This window comes from Convolutriloba macropyga, chromosome 6 (assembly GCF_964194025.1).
Source record: "Convolutriloba macropyga chromosome 6, txConMacr16.3, whole genome shotgun sequence".
NCBI lineage: Eukaryota > Metazoa > Xenacoelomorpha > Acoela > Convolutidae > Convolutriloba > Convolutriloba macropyga.
In genome coordinates, this window is record NC_134473.1 from 56,686,528 (window position 1) to 56,713,990 (window position 27,463).

Here is a 27,463-nt window from a genome sequence, read left to right on the forward strand (position 1 = left end):
AGTTTTCAATTTAATCAAGTAGTTTGAATTAGCAGTCTAATAAATTTTAACTGGTTTAAGTTTCGTTTATAATACCTTCAAACATTGATACAATTTTACCATTATTCGATTTGAAAGCAAGTCGAGATTTATTTCAAATGTTCAGAACTACCTTCAACTGGTAATAAACCAGGTAAGCCCCTTAAAGTTATAATAACCCAAGGAGTTAATAACTCATTTTACTAACTTTACTTATACTGTTTTTGAACAAATTGCCATACTGAAATGAAAGAAAGAAAGAACCTGCCTCTAAAGTTTTTATGACAGGTTTCATATAGATTGTACGCCCAATTGGACTAAAAATTGCTCACTGTTTTTTTGGTAAATAATTTTAACACTTTTTAAATGAAAAGTAAAAAAATACTTTTCAGATTGGTTCAAAAACTTTTTTTGCAATAACATAGATTTATTAAATCCTGAGCACCAAGTCTGAGAAAGCACAATAAGGCTACGCAACAAGTTTCTATTTCACGTGGAAAGATTTTCCTTTTCACAACCGATTCAATTTTATAAGAGCGAGATATCCCCAAAGACACCACTTAATCATTCATCTAGAAGAAGCTCGAATTCCAACTTCAATTGTATTTGAAAAGCTTCAGGGTCTATGATTTGATTGTCTCTTAAAGTATGCAAACCTCTTCTAATTTAAGACTCAATAGTATCATTCTCGGTCAAATTTTAAAGAAATCTTTTATGTAGTTGAACAATTGTTTTGTATATTATCCAGGTTCTTACAGAGATACTTTTTGTATTGTTTTTTGTATATCTCCACGTGCATGCCAGTTCCTTCACTCTTGCTTCATCTAAAAATTTTTCTTCCAATTCTTTTCGCGTGACAAAATTTCTTCTGATTCTACTTTGTTGATTCTGTTTACGCACTCTTGCTAAGAGATTTCATAATTCGTAAACATTCACATCACAATATGACAATATTTTCTGTTGCTTCTTCACCTTTTAGCTTCACATTTTTTTTATACGAAACGCAATTTTGTATTCGTAAATTGCTGTCTTCGTAATGGCTCAATTATTGTTTTGTTTGCTACTCCTTAAATCAGTATATTTTTATTAGTTTTTCAATTCAACAATTGTTTTCATTGTTTATGAGTGTAGATTTTTATTAATAATTTTGACTAATAGTTACAATTCAATATGGTTACAATTAAAATTTGATATAGTTAGATTACATTTGATACAATTAAATTAATAGTGTCAATTAAATTTCTGTCTAACTTCAATAATAAAATTGGTTGATCAAAACTTCGTAATTTTTGATAGATCTAATAGTGTGCAAGGTGTCCTAACGTTTTTTGATTGACTACTGGGGACCTTTTACTGGGGAAAACAGATAAATTTTTTTACTTTTTTCCCAGACTCTAGGTGTTCTTCAATACTTAATTGAGAACGTAGCCACACACCTAAACATTTTGATATTTTGAGCTTCGCATAATTTGATCTTCAAATGCAACCGCATCCCCAATTTATCATTTGTTGGTAAAGGTTATTTACGATTTCTCTTCATTTCGATTTTTTTCTATCCATTTTGACATGTTAAACCAATCTTTTTTAATTCAGATTTATCATAAATTCCAAGTACCATAGTATCATCGACAGCTACTATTGATACTGTTCTATGATTTCTGTGGTTAGAGATCACACTATTATCACAAGATTGGTGTAGAGGTATCACTGTAGTTGTTTTCAAACACTTTGATACAAAATTTTAAACATCGCGCCTGTTTAAAATCAAAAAAGTGCGTTACTCACACCACCGCATTTATCATTTTTAAAAGTCCAAGAGCACGAATCTCCGCAAAATGGAGTGAAAATTGTCTGAGCCAGAGTCGCACAAAATCCGGAAAAAATCCAAATTGAGTCTGATGAAAGATCATAACTTTTAGCACTTGATCTAGTAAAAATATTCGAGCGCGCGAAAATCTGACTGAAGCTCCATTCGGCCGGGAAAGGCCTGTTTAGAGTTCTGGGAAGTTATTCTGGACAGCAAGCGAGAAAAAAGTCTGAGTTACAGCACAAAATACAATGAAATGAGCCGGTTAAACAAACTGGTAGTAATTCATACAAAAATCGAACACTAATTCGAAAAAAAAGACACGGTCGAAAGTTTTGATGTCAAACGGTTTCGATTCCTTTGCAGGAAATTTTTTATTCAGTTTCAATTTTAGTCACAAATGTCTGCAGTATAATTTGATCTTCAAATGCAACCGCATCCCTAATTTATCATCTTATAAGATCTGAAAAGTATCTTATCAGATCTTACACGATAAAAGTTCACGTAGGGCTAAATTTTTATCGTCAAGATCTGATAAGACATGTTTTAATGATTTCAGTAAAACCGTATAACGTCGTCAAATTCTTATGAAAGTAAAAAATAATCGATCAACTAACCAATTTCGAAACCAAAAATGTTTGTTGATTCTATTTTGACGGCAGTATAATTCTGAATCTTAACTAGATAATATGGTTAAACTTAGCAGTCCAAGATAGTTTTGGTCTTTGAAGAAAATGTTTACAGCCTGGTTTGGCTGTAATTAATTACTGCCTCAGGAAAAGCCCCTAACACCCGAATAACCTTTTTCACAATATCTTATAAGTCTCGAAAGACAATATAAGATAATTTTCTTTTTGTTGCTCTGACATTTAAGTGTTGCATCTGTAGCTTTTTGGCTACTGCTTGAGACCAACCCTGAGTTATCTTCAATTTGTAAAACTTGTCATAGTTAAGGAATTTTTATCGTATAAGATCTGATAAAAATCTTATCAAAAAGATGAGTCATAGCTTTCCGAATGTTTATCTTACAAAATCTTATAAAATTCTTATAAGATCTTACCCAAAAAAGTTTTTTGTCAGGCAGAATTTTTATTATGTAAGATCTTCTGAAGCAGAATTCTTATCTTGTAAGATCTGACAAAAGTGAACTTTTATCGTGTAAGATCTTATCTTATCTGTTAAAAAAATTTAAAATTTTTCATCCTGTAAGACCTGATAAATTGTCTTACAAAGTCTCAGTCAGGCGACGCATAATCTTATAAGTACATATAAGACAATTTTGTAAGAAATTTGTAACATCTTAGACGATAAAAATTCTCAAATGTCAGGGGGATGTTTATACCCGACAAGATCATGCACGATTTTGGACGAAAATCTTGCAAGACAATGTATCGTCTGGCAAGACTCTGCAAGATGATAACTATTCTGAGCGGACTGGGTGCGGCTTTGTAGTATGCTGCTAGCCTTTCTTTAAAAAATTTTATTAACAAGAATTAAATAAAATATTTCTGAGATAAAAGAACCTTCTGAGTTTCTCACGCTTAAGATGAAGCATGATCTCTTACGGTTTGTTACCGGTATATAGTGCAGCCACCATGAAATTTACTTCTCGCTAACCACTGATCACAATTTTCTTCAACTCACAAATTCTTGTCCAGAAATTAACGCTTTGTGTTTTGGCAGCTTGCTCAAGGCTGCCTCTAATTGAAGACTCTCGTTTAATTGTTAGACTGAATTAAATCAGGTTGAAGAAACATTTCTTAATTTCAGTCGAGACCTGAAACTTCCCATAGACATTCAATTTGAGAACAAGCACTGCAAAGTGAACAACAAAAGCTCTGTGTATGAAACAACATTTATAAACAACCCCTCGCAAGCGTCCCTCTTTATTACATGCGAAATCTCTTCCAGACAACTTCCAGACAGTTTTATTTATAATATCAACCTAATTTCTGGCTGGTTTTTCTCAGAATTTGATTTTCAACGAAATAGTTCAACCATAGCACATAATTATGGGATATTGGAAGCCCAACTACTAAAATAAACAGTAGCGCTACAAAAAAATCAATTTTAATTTTTTGAAACTACGGAGAAAACGTTTTGTAGAGCATGCAGATAACAATCAACAATAACGATCCAAACTTTGGTGGGCGTAAATCTCAGGGAAAAAATGTTCTAATAAAAGTAACGCGCTATAATTCACCAATAGTTTAATACTGATTTTAAAATTCATGTTCTATCATATATGAACAAAATTTAAAAGCGATCCCCATGCAAAAGCTCTTTAAGCGGGATACAGTTAGGAAATTACGAAACAAATCTAAACGAGAAAAATGCCAGACGAAAATATCCAAAAAAATAAAATCAACCAGGAAGTATCAACCAGTTGCAGCTAACTTAGCTTCAAATTATCTAATTCAGTTCAGTTGAAAAAGAAAAACATAGCCGGAAGAATTCCGGAAACGACTAGAAGGAGAAAATTGCCCATACTTATGACTAAACAACTAGAACAACAATTGTGAACCCTGACCCTCCACAAAAGACCCACCACAAAAAACATTTAAGGAAGAATAGAAACGGCATTCAAAAACAAATTAAACAAAAAAAAACTAGAAAAAATTAAGTTTTTTTTAAATTGAGTTTATTTTAATAGTACAAGGAAACAAAATTCCTTTGCAATTAGAGCAATGAAAAGCTCACAAAACAAGGGTTATGTCATAATAGGCTAAGAAACTTGTCTAAGATTAAAAAAAGAAAACTGCAAAAAAAAACATGAAAAATGGTTTAAAATTTATCAATTTTTCTGTCAATTTTCCTAAGAAAAAAGTGATTTATACCAAGAAAGCTTTAGTCAATTGGTATCTGAATACTCCTTAAGTAACCAGCTTCTAATCAAATCCCACTTAAAGCATTAAAACAAAAAAACAGTTAAAAAATATTGTTAAATTTTGTCTAAAAATCAGCAAAAACTGATCAAGAACCTCCAAATTAGCATCAAACTCAAATTAACTGGTTTTACCTTCAATTCCTATCCAAACAAGCCTACAACTAATAAAATATCATAATCGGACCTCATAACCATCAAAAGTTGCAAAAAACTGCTTTTAAAAAGCCGCACGTGAACAAAAAAATTTCGCTCGCTTAGAGAAAATTTTTTCACAAATCAATTTCTCGCTCTCTCTCAAAAACAGCGGTATGAACAAAAACCACTCTTTTCGCTGCGTTTTTCACTTTTGTTCAGCACCAAAATCACTCCAAATTTTTTCACGCGTTTCATTTCCCGCTTCAAAATTCACTCCAACAAAATTGATTAAAAAAAGGACTTCTCCAATACTCCTCTTCGAGTCGTAAAAAATTGAAGATTAAGATAGCAACAAGTTCTTCTCAAAGACTCAGAGAAAGAGAAAATTTTCATTATAATTTTATTCGGTCTTTTTCTTATACCACGGGAAACTTTGGGGCGCTTTTTATCCCCTTACATCGAAATGAGATTTCGAAACTTAGTGCCTACCCTTGAAACATTTTTTGAGCTTTAAGATCTGGATAAGCACGTAATGGTTTAAAAGGCACGTTGTGTACTTTTAGCCTATATTTAACTATCTGTAAACAAATTAAATAGTTATGTTTTCAGTTAATAACACTCCAGTGGTTTCAAACCAGCCAAAAAATAAACAGAAACTGTTATTAAATTCAAGGACATGTTATCCACTCAGCACAAACATATAACTCAGGTCATCTATACATCAATAGCCTTCAAAGACGCCTAGTCTAGTGATACCTCGAAGCAGTTTAGAGGTACTTGACCCGAATTAAAATTTAACAAAACTCCAATGTAACAAAACTCCACTATTTGACAAAAAAAATGGAATTAAAAAACCAACAAAAAAAATTTAAAGAAATAAAGATCAGTAAAACTTTGAAAATACTTAAGCATTGACTTGAATGTAACATTGGACACACATAGAGATAAAATTTTCCAGTTTGTTTCTGTTCATTGCTTTTATTATATTTGTAAACTTTGGATCATAGTCAAGCATGATGCTGAATAATTTCCTTATCCTTACGCCAGTAGATTTGGAGCTACAACCAGTTGCGTTCTTAGATCGTTTGATGTATCTACATGTACTTCTCGATTTAGAATGACAAGAAAGGAAACTGATTCAAGGATCCACTTAATGTTATAATTCAGTATTCAATTTTTTATTTGAAGTTAGGGGCAGATAATAGCAAAACACAAATCATTATGACCGTAACAATGTTGCCATTTTCTCGCTTTCTAATTTTTGTTCACTTTTTGACAACTTTCTTAGCGTCAGATGATTGATTGCAATTTCTATCGGAGCCATAGTCGAGATCAACTTCACGCGTAAATTTTCGTTTGCTTTCAACATATGATTTTTTAATAGCTCTAGAGTCGACTTCATATTTAGGCAATCTTTCATTTATGAAAATGTGTCTCCCATTAACAAGATTTTGTTTTTGTTTCTGATTTCGCCGATCGCTATAAACCCAATTTTTTCTTTGAAATAGATAATTTTGGCAGTAACCGAAGCGAGCAATCCTGTGCCCCTGGTTCCTGGGAGAATATGACAGGCTTCAATTCTATCTTCAGATAAATTAACTCCGAGATAAGCAAAAAAATTTTGAAGTGTTAACAAGAACATATCTTTCATCAGTTGAGTCGAAGGGGGATTCAAATAACCAGACAATCTTTGTTCTTATAACGCTCTTGCGCACACAGCCTCTCTTTCATTACATGTGTTTGGTTTCCAGGTTTTTCGATTTTATGTTTTTGCAAAAAAACTTTCCGCAGTCAAACCTGTGATTTTTTTTGCTCCTAAGTCACCAATTTCATTTCGAAAGCTGGACTTACAACACCTGTGGAAACAGTACTGGATAATGGCGCAGGGATGTTATTCATTTTTTTCTAACTGAAATAACTAACTTGCTGTCAGAGTAAAGGCATCAACAAATTTGCAAAGATTAAGCAAAGTTTGTCATAAAGAGATAAGAATGATAACAATAACGATGTAATTGGGGGATGATTATCTCATCAGGGTGTTTTGTTTTCTGTATTCTATCCCTACAATATTTCGTTTTTTTACAAGGGTTAAACGTTTTCTAGATGGTTATGGCAAAACTTTTATTTTTATTGAACTTTGAAACTGTAAAAATTACGTACATAACAATGTTTAAATACATAACAACGTTTTTTGTTCGTTGGTGACGTAAAAACGAAAAAATGAAAGCAACCGTTTTGAAACGTTCAAAGGATTCATGACATTGCTTGACATGAATTATTTTGGATACAAAATTTGGTTTTAAGAAAAATAGCCAAAATTTTGGTCTGATGCAAACTGAGCAATCATTTTTAAGAAACAATTTGTCACCTTAATTTCTTCTTAATTATAATTTACAGCGGAAATTTTACGGAACCAATAATTTCTTTCGAATTGGTTTTTCAATTACGTACTGCCTAACATTTGAAATAAAATTAACTGCAAAGCATCTCATAGTAATAATGGCTCGTTCAATTTTTTTACAATAGAATCATTTTCAATCAACTAATCAGTGGTTGCCTACAAGTTGCAACACAGAGAAGGACCACGAGATCAGGAGATTAGTCAATGGTCACAGCTTAGATGAAAACGTGAACAAACTGAATGGAAAGTATCGCTTCTGACGGACCGACAAAAACAAGGGTAATGAAAAAGAAAAAAATGACATTAGTACAATTACTGATGTTAAAAACACAACCCGTACCTAATGCACAGACAAAATCAGTACTGATTCAGAAAAAGTTCAAAGAACTCTTGATTTCCAGCACTGATTCGAAACACTTTCAGAATAGTTTCTGCATCAATTCTGAAACCTCTCTGAATCAGCGCAAAATTCAGATTGTGTTTCTGAATTTCCTCTTTATCTGAATGAAAATAAGAAATTTTTGTCAACACTGCAGACAGACACGCAAAAAAAACATTTCCATCGGATTCTTAACAGTTTTTATTATGCTTTGCAGCAAATATGCCAACTACTCTAGCCAGAAAAAATGAATCCCAGCTTAAGTTTAAGCCTATTTATCTCGTTTTCATTCTTTGGAAACATAAATGCCCTAGTGATGGGCGCATTCAAATCTTGCATGAAATACGAATCCTGACCAAAAAATGAGGAAGCCTCACTCTAAAAATTGTGCAGGTAAGTTTACTTAAAAATTAAGGCAAATTTACCTGAACTGTGCATGTACTTTGGCGGTTCTGCACATTGCCTGCACGTACCTGCAATTGCAGCTAATTTTACCTGAAATGTTCATGTAGACCTCCTGCACAGTTTACCTAAGAATTATCTGAATTTTTCAAATTTCTGGTTTAAAGTGCTTGCACCATTTACGTGAATTTTTTGGGTAATCTACCTATATAGTGAGTGTACTGCAAAGGTAAATAAAAATAAATAATGAGAAGAATTTAAAATTTTTACGGTTCAGTTCTTTTTAGTTTGCAAAAATCATATAAAAGCATCATGAGAACGTTTTTCCGGTCTAGAAAGATGATTTACAAATTGTATTTTCAAAATACAATTTTTCTGGAAAGTTTTTCTTCAAATTTATCCATTAACAACAGCAAAAAATGCAGGTAATTTACCTGAACGGTGTGCAGGTAAGTAAATTTGGGGAAAAGTGTTCAGATAGATTTTACCTGCACATGACCTTACCTGCACACTCCTCAGGTAAATTTACCTATACATTTTTAGTGTGCTTTTTGGGCTCCAGAAAATGATTCATAGAGAAATTTTTGATTTTAAGACAGATTTGTTTCACAACTCACAGAATTGTTAGTGGGATTCAAGAAATTTCGCAGCAATTTTCAAGATTCTTGTAGCAATTTTGAATCCATCCATCAGATGGATGTGCGTCAAAAAGTGCGATGCATATATGCTTTTTTGTAAGTACATATTGTCTTTACTGTTCATTGTCAATGGTAGATTGCGCAGCCACACAATAAAAGCTTTGTAGTTATAAACCGTCTGCTAACCAGTCCTTTGTATGAAAACAGGAGGGTAGTAGTTTGACAAGAAACCCGCGGCCAGTGTGTTTACCCAGACACGCTACATGTTGCTCCAAATAGTATTGAACTGGACCGGAAAATGTGATCTCACAAAACACGTTTTCCAACAAGCGGTGTTTTCGTTTATTAGTTCAATTGTGAGCCCAAAGTTAGTTTTATTAAGCCTCGGCTTGCCCCAAACCAATTAGTTATAAAGCAATAAATTGGGTAAGACATTCCTTCCTGGGGCCAGCTTGTCCTCAATTGTCAAAATTCAGGTAAGTGAAACTTTTTGTAATCTGCTTGTTCCAATTCAGTTCAGATTATTTCCCTTAATATTAAACCCCTCCGTGTACAATTTTTAGTGCCCTCTTCGTGAAATTACAAAAAAGCAACAAATGTTGATCAAAACGACACACAGGTGCTGCTATTATAGGACAGCAATTAATAAATAAGTAAGAATTGCTTGAATTCGGTAAATCTAGTGAGAAACGGACAGACAATACCCTCTAAAAATAAGAATGCCCTAAATTTTACCTCGCTTCATGGGTTACCTTATGACCTGACCTGTCTCATAGTCTGGCGATGATATATTACAAATATCACAACCTCTAAAAAGATATGACGCTATATAAAAACTCTGCATACTGAACATTATAAAACCTACAAACTGCGTTGTCATATACGAACTAAAAACGTACAAAGTGCGTTAGAATCAAATCCGAGCTATTCAAACACGCAACTACAGATTTAAAAAAATGGAACATCATAAATGAAACATCGCGAATCTGCTCAATTCCAAAGTTTCGCGATATGGCAATTACATTTCAAATCAAGAAACTGCCAAGATATCCAAATTTAATAACGAGTAGAAAGAGAAAGCAGCTATGTCGACTCTAGTGAGCTAGAGGTGCATGACGTCATCAAATCACTGAACACAACAAATCTCTAGAACTCTCTATCATCTCTGCCTGACCTCTAGAATATGGTGCCAAATATACTATTCCTTAACTGACATTGCTCTTGAGCAACTGTAATGACCTAATTCCTTCTGAATTGAAAAAAAGGTTGTTAGTCTGAGAGTATTCTTAATTGAAAAAACGTTTGTTACTCTTTTCTGCAAAATAGATGAGAGAGAAAATACAGAGAACTATAGATTAATTTTGGTCACTTGTGCTTTTTCAAAAGCATTCGAATCATTATTTCTGAAACAAAAAAGTAACCAAATTTTTGGATAGCTACCGCCTGCCATCTATAAATTCAATATTCCTTCCGGTCTTAATATTCTTCCGGTCTTAATATTCTACACAATATGCACTCACTTACTTCACGAAAACCCTACGTTCTCTAATTGTAATTAATGTATAGGTGTCAACAGCACTTCTTGACCTCTCAATATAGTTTGATACAGTTGAACATAATGGTTTGTACAGAAAATTAATCTCTAAATGAGTTGATGAAAAATTGATACAAATTATGCTTTGACCCAACAGAGGCTTCAAAAAAATTCAGTCAATGATACTGAGTCAAACTAGATTGAATTGAACAGAGGTGCTCCTTGGGGTACGATTCTTGGCTCACTGCTCATTAGTATATACATCAATAATTTTTGCTGTCTTATTAGCTTGTACTGTAACCTGGTCCAACGTTCTGATGACAACTTAGTATTTTCAGGAACAAAAACCAATCAGCTGCAAATGAAGAACAAAAGAGCCCAGTCAAGTGTTTGGCTGAGTCTTCAGACTAAAACAGATTAAATTTGAATAAGAGGAAAATAGAGCACATAAGTTTCAGCAACCGATGAGTAAATAGATTTCCAAAATTCTCACCAATCAGTCTGGATGGAGGAAGAAGAAAACAAAAAGAATCCGCTAGTTTTTTGCTAGTCCTTCGTGATAAATAATGAGCTTACAAGAATAAGTGAAGTATCGCTTGAGAACAAAGATTTGTGGAACAAGGGGTTTTACTTTAATAAAGATATTATTCACAGTAGATACCCAAATAAAATTAATAAAAACTTTGGTGCTTAGTCGTTTTCGTTACAGTGGCTTTTTGTCACCAACTCTTAAGCTCCCCTTGCAAATATCACTCGACAAGCAATTCAATATTTTGGTTTTACTCAACATTTAAATTTAAACAGCAATACCATTTTCTGCCATGCGAGTATCTCATTATAACATAAAGTTATATCATTCATTCCAGGTCTCTTCAAAAGACTCACTGTTTTTCTTAATCTGAACGTTCTAACAATTGAATACAATCCTAAAAAAAGCGCGTGAAAAGTTGTTTTGACTCAGAAGTCAAATTAACTACTTGGCGAATTGTTTTTTGCCAGTGCGGCGAAGTCATAGAATAACTTTATAATCAAATGATATCACTGAAAACTGGATTTCACTGAAAACCAACAAAATTTTAGGACAAAATTAAGAACAGATTTTATTTTTCCTTAGAAATTTCTTTCGTTTTTATGAAAGAGGTCTGGAAACCTTTCGTTGACAGACTTTGCGTTTTTGTTATCTAATTTCTTGCTCAAATGTTCAAAAACGTTTGAAAAGTAATTCAGATCTTCGAAATTACTAAAGTGGAGTAGCGTAATGATTCTTCGAACACGCACTTTATAAATTTAACAATGTATAAATTTAGTTTACATAAGAATAGGTGGCATTTTAAGTCACTGCAGCAATTTGGTATATAAAGTTAAATAAAAGGTTTAGTGTCGTGTTCAATTTGAATTATGGACATTTTTCCTTCTTATTTTACTATCGGATCTGCTTTTTTGGTTTTCAGTTTTCAGATACAGCTTTGTCATTATGTTTTTAGTTGTTGAGTTTGTTCTTTGATAGCTATGCATACACAAAGTTGTATAACTGGTCTTGTCTTCTTCTATAGGACCAGACTCTTTTGGAAGAAAAATCTGAGAGACACGAATTTTGTGATAAGAAAAAATTCCTGACAACGCGTCCCGTAAAGGTCTTTACCTACTATCGTTCCACTGCCTTAGTACAAACCAATGGTTATCTTTCAAGACTCCTGTAAGATCCTGATCTTGATCTTGATCCTTGTAAAATCATAAGCTCTTGTAAGATAATCGTCTTTTAGCAGAACTCTTGGGAAAAAACCGTCAACAATTTGCAAAAGTCTTGAAAGGCAACGTGCAAGATGACACAGAACATTTTCCTAGGAAAGTTAAGGGAAAGCAAAGAAATTTGTCAAGAAAGAAGCGGCAGTGAAAAAATAATTTCCTTAACAAAAAAGAGTGTATATTGAGACAAATTTATTACCATCAGTCAAACATTAATTTTTAATCCGACTTGAAAAATTACAAACGTATCCAAAAAGAATAATGATTACCAAAAGTAGATAGCGCAGTTTGCAGTTGCTGAGGCTCTTTTAAACAATGCTTAAGCAAATTCTTGTTGAATTTACAGCAAATTCGTACCATTTTTTCTGACCTCCAATTTAAATACTCGAGCTTTGTGGTCAAACTATGGAAACCTGATTTTGCACAAGTTCCAATTCATTTTATAAGCAGCCATTTTGTGAGTTTCAACACAAAACGTATGTAATAAATTTGAAAAGAAACCGTATTTGCTCTGTTTTAGTTTGAGGAAATAATACTCTAACGTAACTTACCATCAGAACGCTTTAAGTGATGGTCAAACAAAAGACTTCTGAAAGCCAAACTGCGAAGCGAAGAGCTTTTTGGAAAAGAAACAAAACCTGTAGCGTCGACCTTTCGAGTAACTCACGCGAAAATTTACCAATTCAAGTAGCAAATTCATTCGAAAATCAACAAAACGGTTTTCTAAACACAGTTAAAAGCGGAGAACAAATTCATGACAACGTTATCGGTCAGAATAGCAGTACCTCACTTTCTACGTTTCAATCGAACTACAATTTATCCTCAAATCAAAATATTTGTAAATCGGATCATGTTCTCAACTTTTCGTACGATGATATAGCACTCGAAAATAAACAAAACTTGCTGAAAAATCAACAGCAAGGACTGCATTTTACCGACTGGAAAAGTATTTCACGAGGAAATCTCGGCGATTCTCGGGGAAGCTTTAGTCGATTCGATTTGGATCAAAGCGGGAAAATTCTAAAGTTCCAAAGTGACGTATTGCTAAATGGTGAGCGATTAGCTAACGGTAGAGCAGTTGACAGAAAGATCGATCACTTGAAACTGGAAATTCCTCAGAATCCGGATGCAACCCAAAACAACAGAGACATCTATTCTTGTCCACACCATAATGCAGGTATATTTTACAGTTAACTATAGATAGTTAGTCTTGTAAAAACATTCTTAATTTACATACACTATAAACCCTTGTGACACCTGAATCATGACAATTTGTGACACGTGCGTCAAGTTTTGCGGTAACTTTTCTTCAAGATTTTCTAAAATAATCTCTGTAATCTTCGTAATCGCTGCTTCAAGATTTTCCATAAATATTTAATTGGATTCATATCCAGACAATACACTGGCCATTTCAGTAAGTGTCATTCCTTTTCTACAAATAAGTTGCTGACAATCTTCAATTTATCCAAGGTAGCATTAACTGCTTAAAAATCAGGTACAAAAAATGCATTTATTTGTAATTTTTCCAAATCTCCTTTAATGCGTTTAGTTTTTTGGACATCTAATAAGCAATTTCCGTACATTTTTTAGTACTTCACGAGCTAGTATTTCTTCGAGAAACTCACTCAATTCCGTCACTGGAGAGGCGTTGAAATCGTTACTTTTTGGTAGCATTTGTATACACACATTGCAGAAGATCCTGATTTTAATCTGAGTTCTTATTATAGTTTGTCCATTAAAATCTGACACTTACAATTTTTTCAGCGTGGCAAACAGTAAAACTAAAAATAGCTTAAACGTCTCTTCTGTGTAAGTGGAGAAAAAACAATGACAAATTTTCACCTATTTTTTTACTCTTGAGCACAAACTTTTTGGAACCATAAATTTGTCATCTTTCAATAATGACATATTACGAGCCAAACTGTCCAATTATAAATATTTTACTTCATTATTCCATTTACACTGCTGACTAATATGTCAAGTGTCGATTGATACTGACTATTGATTCAACAGTCCTGAGACAGTTATTTAGTGGGAAAGACGGTAATCATAATTGTTAATGAAGAGTTTTGACTGCAAGAGAGTGCTGTGTCCGAGTTGAACAACCATAGACACAACTTTGCAAATTTACTAAACTTTATACAGTCTGACTTGCGATCTAGTAGAGGGCTATCAAAAGTCTACTCAACTGTTCTACAGCCCTTTTCAACTCTGACCTCCCAAAAATACCTTTAGATAAAAATCTGGTCATTCAAGTTCATTTTCATCGCGTAAATCATTGAGTAATAATTATATAACTATAAAAATTACGAATCTACGGTCCCGTATAAAGCCTACGAACTTTTCGAACTCAACTGCTCAGAGCTGATAACACTGTCATGGTGAAATTGATGAAAAAATTTGAAGAGTTATAACAGATATTTTTAATGGATAACAGATATTTTTATAACAAATATTGACTCGCTTTTAACTGATTGGAAGGGGACCGAAAGTATTACTATTTTATCTGATTTTGCTCGCGAAACATTTTATGATAATTTTCCATGAGCAGCAGACTTTAAAAAAGCTCATTTCCATGAGCAGCAGAATTTTGTCGTTGACGCACGCGGGCATAATTTTTTTTGTGACCAGCAGATCGTAAGATATTTTTTGACAAACAATAGTCATAGTTAGCGCTAGTTGGAATTAGTTAAATCGGTTATCTATGATTACACGAAACAAACCAATAATGCTGCCTAAAACGTCAACTCTTCTATGATCATGTCTAAAAACGGACATGCAATAAGCTTATTTTTCCATCACATTTCGCAACCCATTGTTAATGGCTTCCCGGACTGAACGGCAAGTCAGCATCAGTACTGGGCACGTCAAATTGCAAGTCTTATATCAGTACTAATTCAGAGCTATGATCATGACACTTTTTACACTTGTCAGTATAAATGCAAGTCTTGGCTAAGACGTGCAAGTCTAAATGGAAGTCTTGGCCAAGACGTGCAAGTCTAAATGCAATTCTTGGCCGAGACGTGCAAGTCTAATTGCAAGTCTTGGCCAAGACGTGCAAGTCTAAATGCAAGTCTTGGCCAAGACGTTCAAGTCTAAATGCAAGTCTTGGCCAAGACTTGGCACGTCTAAAACACGTCAAAAATAGCCAAAAAACGTCAAATATGGACAAAAAAACGTCCAAAATAGTTCCAAAAAACGTCAAAAATAGCCAAAAAAACGTCAAAAATGGCCGAAAAACGTCCAAAATAGGTCCAGAAAATGTCAAATACAAGCGAAAAAATGATCTTGACTTGCAGTTAAATCTTGGTTCACTCAAACTCTAAGCTTAGTTTCGATCAATTTGTAAATCTACACGCTGAAAATCCATAGTATAAGATACACAAAGCTCAGTAGTGTTAAGTAATGGGTTTTTATTTTGTAGTCAACCAACACTATTGTGATGGCTGCAATTTGAAACAGGGTCTTTTAAGAAACTAAAAGCCGCCATTTTTATTATGAAAACAACATTAAACCATTGGTGGCAACATATAAAAATTTTGGTTTTTCTGTTATCATCATCCCGCCTAACCCACTCTGGAAATTTCCATCTTCGTTATTTTTGCCCAAATTGTTGCCAAAATTTAGTTGTACTCATCAGCCAACTTTATTATTGTTCATGAAGACGCGTTCAAACTATGAAACTTTGAATAAAAATAAAACTTATTGAACCCATTGCTATAGAGATTCGCAACTTCCTCTCTTATAAAATCGTATCTCAGCAAAATTCACGCAAGACAAACAATTGTGAGATTTTCGGGACTAAAGCCACCGGTTTCATTCAGAACCGCTTGTCAGCATATTTGAGTACCTAGTCTGTTTTTAGTCTTATGTTTTCGAAAAGTGTACGATCGTAAGTGATCCTGTTCTCAAGGTTTAAAACTTTTTTAGCTTTAAAATACCGTAACTTAATAACTCAATGTGGCTTCTATCTTGTTGAAATTTTCTTTAAGGAGACAAGGCAAAAATTATGAAACTTCTGAGAACTTCAATAATAATTTTTTTTTTCAATTTCGTAATTCTTGTTGTAACTTGGCAAAAGATAAACTTTCCAAATAATTGCAGGAGTACTAGTGGAGGAAAAGAAACAAAAGCTCATGGGCTATTTGGACGATATAATTTATTACTGACTACCAGTTTAAACCTGCTATTGCAACTTCTGAAATAGCGAGAAGAGTTGTTCTCTTTGATGTGAGACAAAATTTCTTACGGACGGAAAATACCCAAAAATTCCCGTGTGAATTTAAAACAGACAATTTTAGCTTGAGTGTTTGATTCAGAATTGATCCAGACTAATCTTAACAAAACACAGAACTCTGCTTGCGATATTAAAAGCGGGGAGGGGATCGTTCTAGCATAATATCGCCAATATTACTTAGGTGATAAAAGTTTCACGTAATTCTATGTCAGAGACCAAATATTTACGTTAATTGTTGTTTTGTCATTTTTATGTGCGATATTGGGCGTAGTTGAGACGCAAATTTCATACTGTTTTATTAATTGCAGCTGTTGTCCATTTCTGGTCTTAAATTTTGATTTATTAATTTATGGAAAAATATTTCTAGATCTTGACATTTTAATTCTGTAAGCAAACTTCAACTTAACTAGCAGTCATTCAATTTAAGAAGAAAATCTGCAGTTTTTAAATCTGTCGTTTATAATCTGCGAAAACGAAACTGCCGTAAATGAAGGTTTGGTCAATTATTGATATCTCAGATTTGGCCAGTTTTAGCTGAAAAAAAAATAGATAAACTTGAGAGCCAAATTAGCTAAAAATGTTTTCAGGTTTCGGTTCACAGAAGTTAACTTCGTTACGAAGCGCACTGGAAGATAAGTTCACGCTTCATTGTACATTGCCGAGGTTTAACAAATCTCCCGAAAGTAAATTGCCAAACACAACTTCAATACCGATATCAGTAAGCATCAGAAAATTATCAGAAGATTCCACACAATCAGTTAGAAGCGGTGAAATTCATCTTCGCGATCAAAACTTTCAACCAGCGGCACTTGGTAGAGATGCCACAAAACAATTCCAGAATTCCTCCGAAATAATTACCCCCAAATCTAATTTAGTTCAGATGTCAACTTTTCGAGGTAAAACCCCACCGACAATAACGAATAGCTCTTGTGCAATCAACTCATTGAATTGCAGTTTGTCCACTTTGAATAATTCTCCGAGTGGAAATAACGGAGATTCTATAACTGACAGTGGAATTTCCTGCAATATCTCAGAGCAGCACAGTCCTTCTAGAATGTTTTCGAGCGTTCCAGAAAGTTCTCGATTCCCTGAACTTACCATCGTGCAGAAAAGTCCAACTGATCTGAGAAACGATGATGCCTCGACTTTCGATTTGCTAGACGATGATGATATCTTGGAGCTGATAATAGCAGAAGCAGAGACCAAAGCGGTCAATTTTCGAAGACGTTCAGCTTTGCGACAGAGTTTACCAGTTACAAGGACAGAATCCAACAGGGAGACAGGGTTAAGGTCTTTCCACAATCCTTCATACGTTAGTTATTTTTTTCAGAACTAAAACACGCACGTGCAAGTATTAAAATTCCAAAAGTCTGCAGATCCAGATAATAGAATGCGAGGTTTTCTGTCCATACACAGTGTCAGATTTTAAAATTGGAAAAAAAGTACCTGTTTCAAACAAGGACGTGACTCTGCTAACGTCAGATCAAAATTCTGACTTAGAAGACGGCGTTTTAAAACTTGCAAAGTGCATTTCTCATGAAAGGCTTCGTGCCACTAATATTGTCCGTCTATTATCAGTGACTTCGTCAGAATCGCGTAACCTATACTTTAAATACGCATATGCGAGTTATAAAACACAAAAAAGCGGCAGTGCAGATGATAAAACGCCAGAAGTGCCAATATACTAAGCCAGAAGATGAGTGCCATGAACTTTCAGCATTATAAAGCTTGCAAAGTTTCTGTTTTAAGCAAATTTATGGGATTCTGCAGAAGTTATATTGAAAAAGTTTAACGGCTTAATGTCTCGAAACGATACGCGGTTCTCTACAAGTTATTTAAGTTCTCAGCAGAGACATGTAACCCGTACCTCAAATTTCTACTAGTAGTTTAAGGACCAAACTATCAAATATTTATAATGCGATTCTTAAAATGTAAATATTTAACCATACTTCTGTTATGGTAAAAATTTGATTTTACTGTTATAAAAATTGATACAGATATATGCAATGATAATTTTAGAAAAGATGTTATTTTTATCGATTCCTCTGTGATTTAGTGCTAAGTCTCTGGGACTAGAGTCGTCAATAGCTTTAACCGAAGAGCGCACATCACTGTGTAAAAATCAAGTACGTGCTTTTGGGGGTGCAAAAAATATGCACCCGCAAGCTGGGGACACAAACCGAAAAGATCAAAAATTTTCATACCTAGTATTATCGAACATACCTTGAATTTTTCAATACCTAGAGTAATTTTTATCGAAAAAAGATTATTTGTAATTGTTTTTTATAGTCCGCAATAATGTTCTCATAGGTGAAGATAGAACAGTAGTTTTTTTTAAAATTAGGTATGATTATCGAAAAATGTCTTAGTGGTTTTGTTTGACAAAAATGACTAATTTATGTTTATTCCCTCAAATTTCAAAATATAACGAATGATTGTTAGTCATTTTCTGCAATTTTACGTATGATATTCAGATTTTACATTATTTTTGGGGACTAAAAAGCTATGAGAGCTGAAATTACAGAGGTCAATTTATTTGCTATGTAAGGAAACTAAATAAAATTTATTCAAAAACAAACAGGTAATCAGGTTCCAGTTTGACGCAATCAAACACGCACAAATTTTTGCGCCATGATTTTCTACATTTTACTTGTTTTAGCAAGTTCATTTGTTTCTTTAAACAAACTTTCAACAACTATTAGTTTTAAGTTTCTCTTTAAAAAACTGTAGTATTAGAACTGCTAGAAATGAACGGTCAATTAATACCGCAAAACAAATGGGCCGCAGACGTTTAAGCGTTAATCAACACTACACTTAGCACCCGCCAAACAAATTAACGCTTGCTAAGACTAACAACGTATTAACATTTGAGCCTTTACTTTTCTAATTAAAAACGAGTCTCAATTTAGACCTGGATTATCCAGGGCCATGTCCAAACTAGAACTAGAACTAAATATTAGTAGGCCTCACTAAAACTGCTCAAATTCCCCGCTCTTTGACTGACATTTGCAACTCAGGCGAACTACTAAAAGCAATGCAGGAGCATCTAAAGAAAAGTAATAGATTCCCCCACAAACTTCAAGGTTAAAAGAGCAGAAGAGGAAGAATTAAGGCGCCTACGCAATGATGAAACAAGCTCAAAGGCTCCCGTTTTTTAAAGTTTTTTAATGGAAGAACGATAATACTTTCCTGAGATTAGCAGAGTTAATTCTCTCTATTTCTTGGTCAATGGAAAAAGCAGGAGGCCGTTTCATTATGAACGTGTACATGGCTTTCCGCCCCCTATCGACCCGAACGGAGCTTAGACTAATTTTTTAAGATATTTCTCAGCGAAGTGGGAAAAGAGTTTCATTGCAATTCGTCAGACTGCACACAAAAGTCGTCTTCTTTTCTTGAGATAATTCTCGAAAAATAATCTAGTTTAGACAAGAAGAAAACAAATTTTATCTTTTCAAATTATAGTAACAACAGGTTTCTGCGTCTTGCGGAGATTCCATTTCAAAACCAGAAGACTTTATTTTCAGCTCAATACCACAACTGTAAGAATCCGCTGCTCATATTAATTTGACTACTTCAACTGGTAATTAATAAGCGTATAAATTTTTATGCATTCTTTTATAAGTTCACAATTTCAGCCCCCAATCTTTTAATTGAGTCTTATTGCACAAAGAGGTTTGAGGCATATATCTTTGCCTTCGATTTGTTCTATCTTTTGTCAAGTTATATCGGCATAGATAGAGAAATCCCCTATTGTTTGATCTGTAGCAGCCCGCTCTAATTTGATAACTGGTGCGCCCACAGGAAGTTATCACGCCTGAATTTTGAATTTTGTATTTCTATCCAATTAGAATTAAATAATGAGATAAACGCTAGCATAGCAAAGAACGCACACTAAAATAAAGACAAATAGAGTAAATTATAACAATTTTTTAGCCAAAATACAGTAAAATTACAGTAAAATAGAGACAAGCAGTTGATTCTTTACTCTTGTAAAATTGTTTTGACCCAGGCCGAGGTAATCTATATCCAATTTTTAATTTGTTTATATATAAATTGATGTATTTGCATACATTAGAGCCAAAGTTTAACCCGAATTGATCCCCCCAAAACAATCTTTACCCAAATTTTTATCCAGTTTTCAAAAAATTTATGGTTTACTTTTAGCATTTTCACTCTAAATATCCAAATTTCAACCAGATTCAACCCCCCCCCCCCCGAAACGTATTTAACTTATTTTTTACCCAATTTTTCTTATCGAATGTGTGGTTGACTTTTAGTATTTTCACTCTATCTAACGCAATCTATCAACTAGCACTAAAATTAACCACAATTTTTACAGAATTATGGACAATGTTTAGCATTTTCACATTCAATAATCAAATTTTAATCGGAATCAATCCCCCGAAAACGTAATTAGCGTAATTTTTAGCCAGAATTCACCCCCCAAAACCATATTTATCCAAATTGGACCCCAGTTTCAGACAATTTAGGGTTAAATTTTATAATTTTCACTCCCAAAAACCGAAATTCAACCAAATCTCTCCCCCCCCCCCCACAAAACGAAATAATTTTGTTGGGCGTAATATACATCCAGTTTGTGTTGGCACACTAATTAGCCAAATATTAAACAGAATTCATACCCCCAAGAACAGAAACTTAGTAAGTTATTGCCAAGTTGGCCACAATTTTGCCCAAATTTTGAGAAAATAAGCTATTTGGAAGGAAAAATTTTGCAATTCTGGCCTATTAATAAGCAGATTTTTGTAGTACTTCACAATTTAAACGCGGTTTTTATGCATTTTAACCACCTTTGTCACCAAAACTACACAAATTAACGAGAAATTTACCCCGAAAACAGGCTCATAGTTCATAACACAGAAAAATAAAGGCAAACGCACCGTTTTTGAAATTCCCAATGTATTAAAACTCATGTATTAAATTATTTAAAATTTTTTAGTGTAAATTTTTTAAAAAATTATTGAATATAACCCTTACAAAAATTAGAATTACCACTTTTATTTGACGCTTATACAAAATGACGTTGATCATTTATATAACACAATTAAAGAAGACAACAACATCGGTAAAGTTCCTTTTTTAAACTAACTTAGATAATAGATACGAATTACAGTTACCAATATTGTATTTAACAGTTACCAATAGATAAAAGTGGACGTAATTACATAACATTTAAACATTTAAGTTCTAATTGTAGTCAAGCTTCTCATTCTTATTGTATGCTCTGGAAAATTGTTACAAAGTAATAGAAATACCCAGTTTTCTATACCTTAATGAACTACCAAAGAAAATTGTTACAGTTTTCACTGAAAGAACCTAAATTTAGAAAGGCAATTGATACAATATAACCTTCAGTCAGCCGCGAAGTTTAGCTGATTTGCTTAAATTAGTACTAGAAAAAGAGAAAGTAACACAAAGAAATTGTGTAAGAATACAAAACTACCATCATTATTGCATTAAATTTGAACAGTCGGACCGTGCATACCCCTGATTACTAAATTATACAGTTGAACAATCAGACAACCATTCGTTGATCGAAATATTCAGCACAAATAACAGAAAAGACTTTGAATTTGTAGAACAGTCACTGAAAGGTCCCTAAGTTTTTTTCTGATTTCAAATTTTCGAAAATAATTTTACGTAGTAATTTCTATACAACGTTTTATAATTACAGTAAAGTATTCAATCTAACAAAACTTATAAAAAACAAACAAAAACCCTGCACTAACTTGGCAGACGTAGATGCATACCTGATATTGCCTTAGAAAAACTCACTGAACTAGATCCATCTCAATACTCTCAGGCCTTTTTCAATTAAAAGCAAAGAAAAAAACAGTAATTCTGTAAGCAAACTTCAACTTAACTAGCAGTCATTCAATTTAAGAAGAAAATCTGCAGTTTTTAAATCTGTCGTTTATAATCTGCGAAAAGGAAACTGCCGTAAATGAAGGTTTGGTCAATTATTGATATCTCAGATTTGGCCAGTTTTAGCTGAAAAAAAAATAGATAAACTTGAGAGCCAAATTAGCTAAAAATGTTTTCAGGTTTCGGTTCACAGAAGTTAACTTCGTTACGAAGCGCACTGGAAGATAAGTTCACGCTTCATTGTACATTGCCGAGGTTTAACAAATCTCCCGAAAGTAAATTGCCAAACACAACTTCAATACCGATATCAGTAAGCATCAGAAAATTATCAGAAGATTCCACACAATCAGTTAGAAGCGGTGAAATTCATCTTCGCGATCAAAACTTTCAACCAGTGGCACTTGGTAGAGATGCCACAAAACAATTCCAGAATTCCTCCGAAATAATTAACCCCAAATCTAATTTAGTTCAGATGTCAACTTTTCGAGGTAAAACCCCACCGACAATAACGAATAGCTCTTGTGCAATCAACTCATTGAATTGCAGTTTGTCCACTTTGAATAATTCTCCGAGTGGAAATAACGGAGATTCTATAACTGACAGTGGAATTTCCTGCAATATCTCAGAGCAGCACAGTCCTTCTAGAATGTTTTCGAGCGTTCCAGAAAGTTCTTGATTCCCTGAACTTACCATCGTGCAGAAAAGTCCAACTGATCTGAGAAACGATGATGCCTCGACTTTCGATTTGCTAGACGATGATGATATCTTGGAGCTGATAATAGCAGAAGCAGAGACCAAAGCGGTCAATTTTCGAAGACGTTCAGCTTTGCGACAGAGTTTACCAGTTACAAGGACAGAATCCAACAGGGAGACAGGGTTAAGGTCTTTCCACAATCCTTCATACGTTAGTTATTTTTTTCAGAACTAGACTTAAAACACGCACGTGCAAGTATTAAAATTCCAAAAGTCTGCAGATCCAGATAATAGAATGCGAGGTTTTCTGTCCATACACAGTGTCAGATTTTAAAATTGGAAAAAAAGTACCTGTTTCAAACAAGGACGTGACTCTGCTAACGTCAGATCAAAATTCTGACTTAAAAGACGGCGTTTTAAAACTTGCAAAGTGCATTTCTCATGAAAGGCTTCGTGCCACTAATATTGTCCGTCTATTATCATTGACTTCGTCAGAATCGCGTAACCTATACTTTAAATACGCATATGCGAGTTATAAAACACAAAAAAGCGGCAGTGCAGATGATAAAACGCCAGAAGTGCCAATATACTAAGCCAGAAGATGAGTGCCATGAACTTTCAGCATTATAAAGCTTGCAAAGTTTCTGTTTTAAGCAAATTTATGGGATTCTGCAGAAGTTATATTGAAAAAGTTTAACGGCTTAATGTCTCGAAACGATACGCGGTTCTCTACAAGTTATTTAAGTTCTCAGCAGAGACATTTAACCCGTACCTCAAACCTCTACTAGTAGTTTAAGGACCAAACTATCAAATATTTATAATGCGATTCTTAAAATGTAAATATTTAACCATACTTCTGTTATGGTTATAAAAATTTGATTTTACTGTTATAAAAATTGATACAGATATATGCAATGATAATTTTAGAAAAGATGTTATTTTTATCGATTCCTCTGTGATTTAGTGCTAAGTCTCTGGGACTAGAGTCGTCAATAGCTTTAACCGAAGAGCGCACATCACTGTGTAAAAATCAAGTACGTGCTTTTGGGGGTGCAAAAAATATGCACCCGCAAGCTGGGGACACAAACCGAAAAGATCAAAAATTTTCATACCTAGTATTATCGAACATACCTTGAATTTTTCAATACCTAGAGTAATTTTTATCGAAAAAAGATTATTTGTAATTGTTTTTTATAGTCCGCAATAATGTTCTCATAGGTGAAGATAGAACAGTAGTTTTTTTTAAAATTAGGTATGATTATCGAAAAATGTCTTAGTGGTTTTGTTTGACAAAAATGACTAATTTATGTTTATTCCCTCAAATTTCAAAATATAACGAATGATTGTTAGTCATTTTCTGCAATTTTACGTATGATATTCAGATTTTACATTATTTTTGGGGACTAAAAAGCTATGAGAGCTGAAATTACAGAGGTCAATTTATTTGCTATGTAAGGAAACTAAATAAAATTTATTCAAAAACAAACATGTAATCAGGTTCCAGTTTGACGCAATCAAACGCGCACAATTTTTTGCGCCATGATTTTCTACATTTTACTTGTTTTAGCAAGTTCATTTATTTCTTTAAACAAACTTTCAACAACTATTAGTTTTAAGTTTCTATTTAAAAAACTGTAGTATTAGAACTGCTAGAAATGAACGGTCAATTATTACCGCAAAACAAATGGGCCGCACACGTTTAAGCGTTAATCAACACTACACTTAGCACCCGCCAAACAAATTAACGCGCGCTAAGACTAACAACATATTAACATTTGAGCCTTTACTTTTCTAATTAAAAACGAGTCTCAATTTAGGCCTGGATTATCCAGGGCCATGTCCAAACTAGAACTAGAACTAAATATGAGTAGGCCTCACTAAAACTGCTCAAATTCCCCGCTCTTTGACGGACATTTGCAACTCAGGCGAACTACTAAAAGCAATGCAGGTGCATCTAAAGAAAAGTAATAGATTCCCCCACAAACTTCAAGGTTAAAAGAGCAGAAGAGGAAGAATTAAGGCGCCTACGCAATGATGAAACAAGCTCAAAGGCTCCCGTTTTTTAAAGTTTTTTTAATGGAAGAACGATAATACTTTCCTGAGATTAGCAGAGTTAATTCTCTCTATTTCTTGGTCAATGGAAAAAGCAGGAGGCCGTTTCATTATGAACGTGTACTTGGTTTTCCGCCCCCTATCGACCCGAACGGAGCTTAGACTAATTTTTTAAGATATTTCTCAGCGAAGTGGGAAAAGAGTTTCATTGCAATTCGTCAGACTGCAGACAAAAGTCGTCTTCTTTTCTTGAGATAATTCTCAAAAAATAATCTAGTTTAGACAAGAAGAAAACAAATTTTATCTTTTCAAATTATAGTAACAACAGGTTTCTGCGTCCTGCGGAGATTCCATTTCAAAACCAGAAGACTTTATTTTCAGCTCAATACCACAACTGTAAGAATCCGCTGCTCATATTAATTTGCGTATAAAATAGCGTATAAATTAGCGTATAAATTTTTATGCAATCTTTTATAAGTTCACAATTTCAGCCCCCAATCTTTTAATTGAGTCTTATTGCACAAAGAGGTCTGAGGCATATATCTTTGCCTTCGATTTGTTCTATCTTTTGTCAAGTTAGATCGGCATAGATAGAGAAATCCCCTATTGTTTGATCTGTAGCAGCCCGCTCTAATTTGATAACTGGTGCGCCCACAGGAAGTTATCACGCCTGAATTTTGAATTTTGTATTTCTATCCAATTAGAATTAAATAATGAGATAAACGCTAGCATAGCAATGAACGCACACTAAAATAAAGACAAATAGAGTAAATTATAACAATTTTTTAGCCAAAATACAGTAAAATTACAGTAAAATAGAGACAAGCAGTTGATTCTTTACTCTTGTAAAATTGTTTTGACCCAGGCCGAGGTAATCTATATCCAATTTTTAATTTGTTTATATATAAATTGATGTATTTGCATACTTTAGAGCCAAAATTTAACCCGAATTGATCCCCCCAAAACAATCTTTACCCAAATTTTTATCCAGTTTTCAAAAAATGTATGGTTTACTTTTAGCATTTTCACTCTAAATATCCAAATTTCAACCCGATTCAACCCCCCCCCCCCCCGAAACGTATTTAACTTATTTTTTACCCAATTTTTTTTATCGAATGTGTGGTTGACTTTTAGTATTTTCACTCTATCTAACGCAATCTATCAACTAGCACTAAAATTAACCACAATTTTTACAGAATTATGGACAATGTTTAGCATTTTCACATTCAATAATCAAATTTTAATCCGAATCAATCCCCCGAAAACGTAATTAGCGTAATTTTTAGCCAGAATTCACCCCCCAAAACCATATTTATCCAAATTGGACCCCAGTTTCAGACAATTTAGGGTTAAATTTTGTAATTTTCACTCCCAAAAACCGAAATTCAACCAAATCTCTCCCCCCTCCCCCCACAAAACGAAATAATTTTGTTGGGCGTAATATACATCCAGTTTGTGTTGGCACACTAATTAGCCAAATATTAAACAGAATTCATACCCCCAAGAACAGAAACTTAGTAAGTTATCGCCAATTTGGCCACAATTTTGCCCAAATTTTGAGAAAATAAGCTATTTGGAAGGAAAAATTTTGCAATTCTGGCCTATTAATAAGCAGATTTTTGTAGTACTTCACAATTTAAACGCGGTTTTTATGCATTTTAACCACCTTTGCCACCAAAACTACACAAATTAACGAGAAATTTACCCCGAAAACAGGCTCATAGTTCATAACACAGAAAAATAAAGGCAAACGCACCGTTTTTGAAATTCCCAATGTATTAAAACTCATGTATTAAATTATTTAAAATTTTTTAGTGTAAATTTTTCAAAAAATTATTGAATATAACCCTTACAAAAATTAGAATTACCACTTTTATTTGACGCATATACAAAATGACGTTGATCATTTATATAATACAATTAAAGAAGACAACAACATCGGTAAAGTTCCTTTTTTAAACTAACTTAGATAATAGATACGAATTACAGTTACCAATATTGGAATTAACAGTTACCAATAGATAAAAGTGGACGTAATTACATAACATTTAAACATTTAAGTTCTAATTGTAGTCAAGTTTTGTATGCTCTGGAAAATTGTTACAAAGTAATAGAAATACCCAGTTTTCTACACCTTAATGAACTACCAAAGAAAATTGTTACAGTTTTCACTGAAAGAACCTGAATTTAGAAAGGCAATTGATACAATATAACCTTCAGTCAGCCGCAAAATTTAGCTGATTTGCTTAAATTAGTACTAGAAAAAGAGAAAGTAACACAAAGAAATTGTGTAAGAATCCAAAACTACCATCATTATTGCATTAAATTTGAACAGTCGGACCGTGCATACCCCTGATTACTAAATTATACAGTTGAACAATCAGACAACCATTCGTTGATCAAAATATTCAGCACAAATAACAGAAAAGACTTTGAATTTGTAGAACAGTCACTGAAAGGTCCCTAAGTTTTATTCTGATTTCAAATTTTCGAAACTAATTTTACGCAGTAATTTCTATACAACGTTTTATAATTACAGTAAAGTATTCAATCTAACAAAACTTATAAAAAACAAACAAAAACCCTGCACTAACTTGGCAGACGTAGATGCATACCTGATATTGCCTTAGAAAAACTCACTGAACTAGATC

The 27,463-nt window shown here is 33.5% G+C and overlaps 1 protein-coding gene across 1 annotated transcript in view; it reads left to right on the plus strand.

Moving 5' to 3' along the window:
* Window positions 1-4: 4 nt before the first annotated feature.
* LOC142341357 (uncharacterized) overlaps window positions 5-27,463 on the plus strand; it is a 39,788-nt gene continuing 12,329 nt past the window's right edge. Inside the window, exons 1-4 of the mRNA XM_075392285.1 lie at window positions 5-172; window positions 12,468-13,124; window positions 16,772-17,496; window positions 22,768-22,971. Coding sequence (XP_075248400.1) covers window positions 12,518-13,124; window positions 16,772-17,496; window positions 22,768-22,971 — 1,536 coding nt within the window. The 5' untranslated portion in view covers window positions 5-172; window positions 12,468-12,517. The remainder of the gene's footprint in view (window positions 173-12,467; window positions 13,125-16,771; window positions 17,497-22,767; window positions 22,972-27,463) is intronic.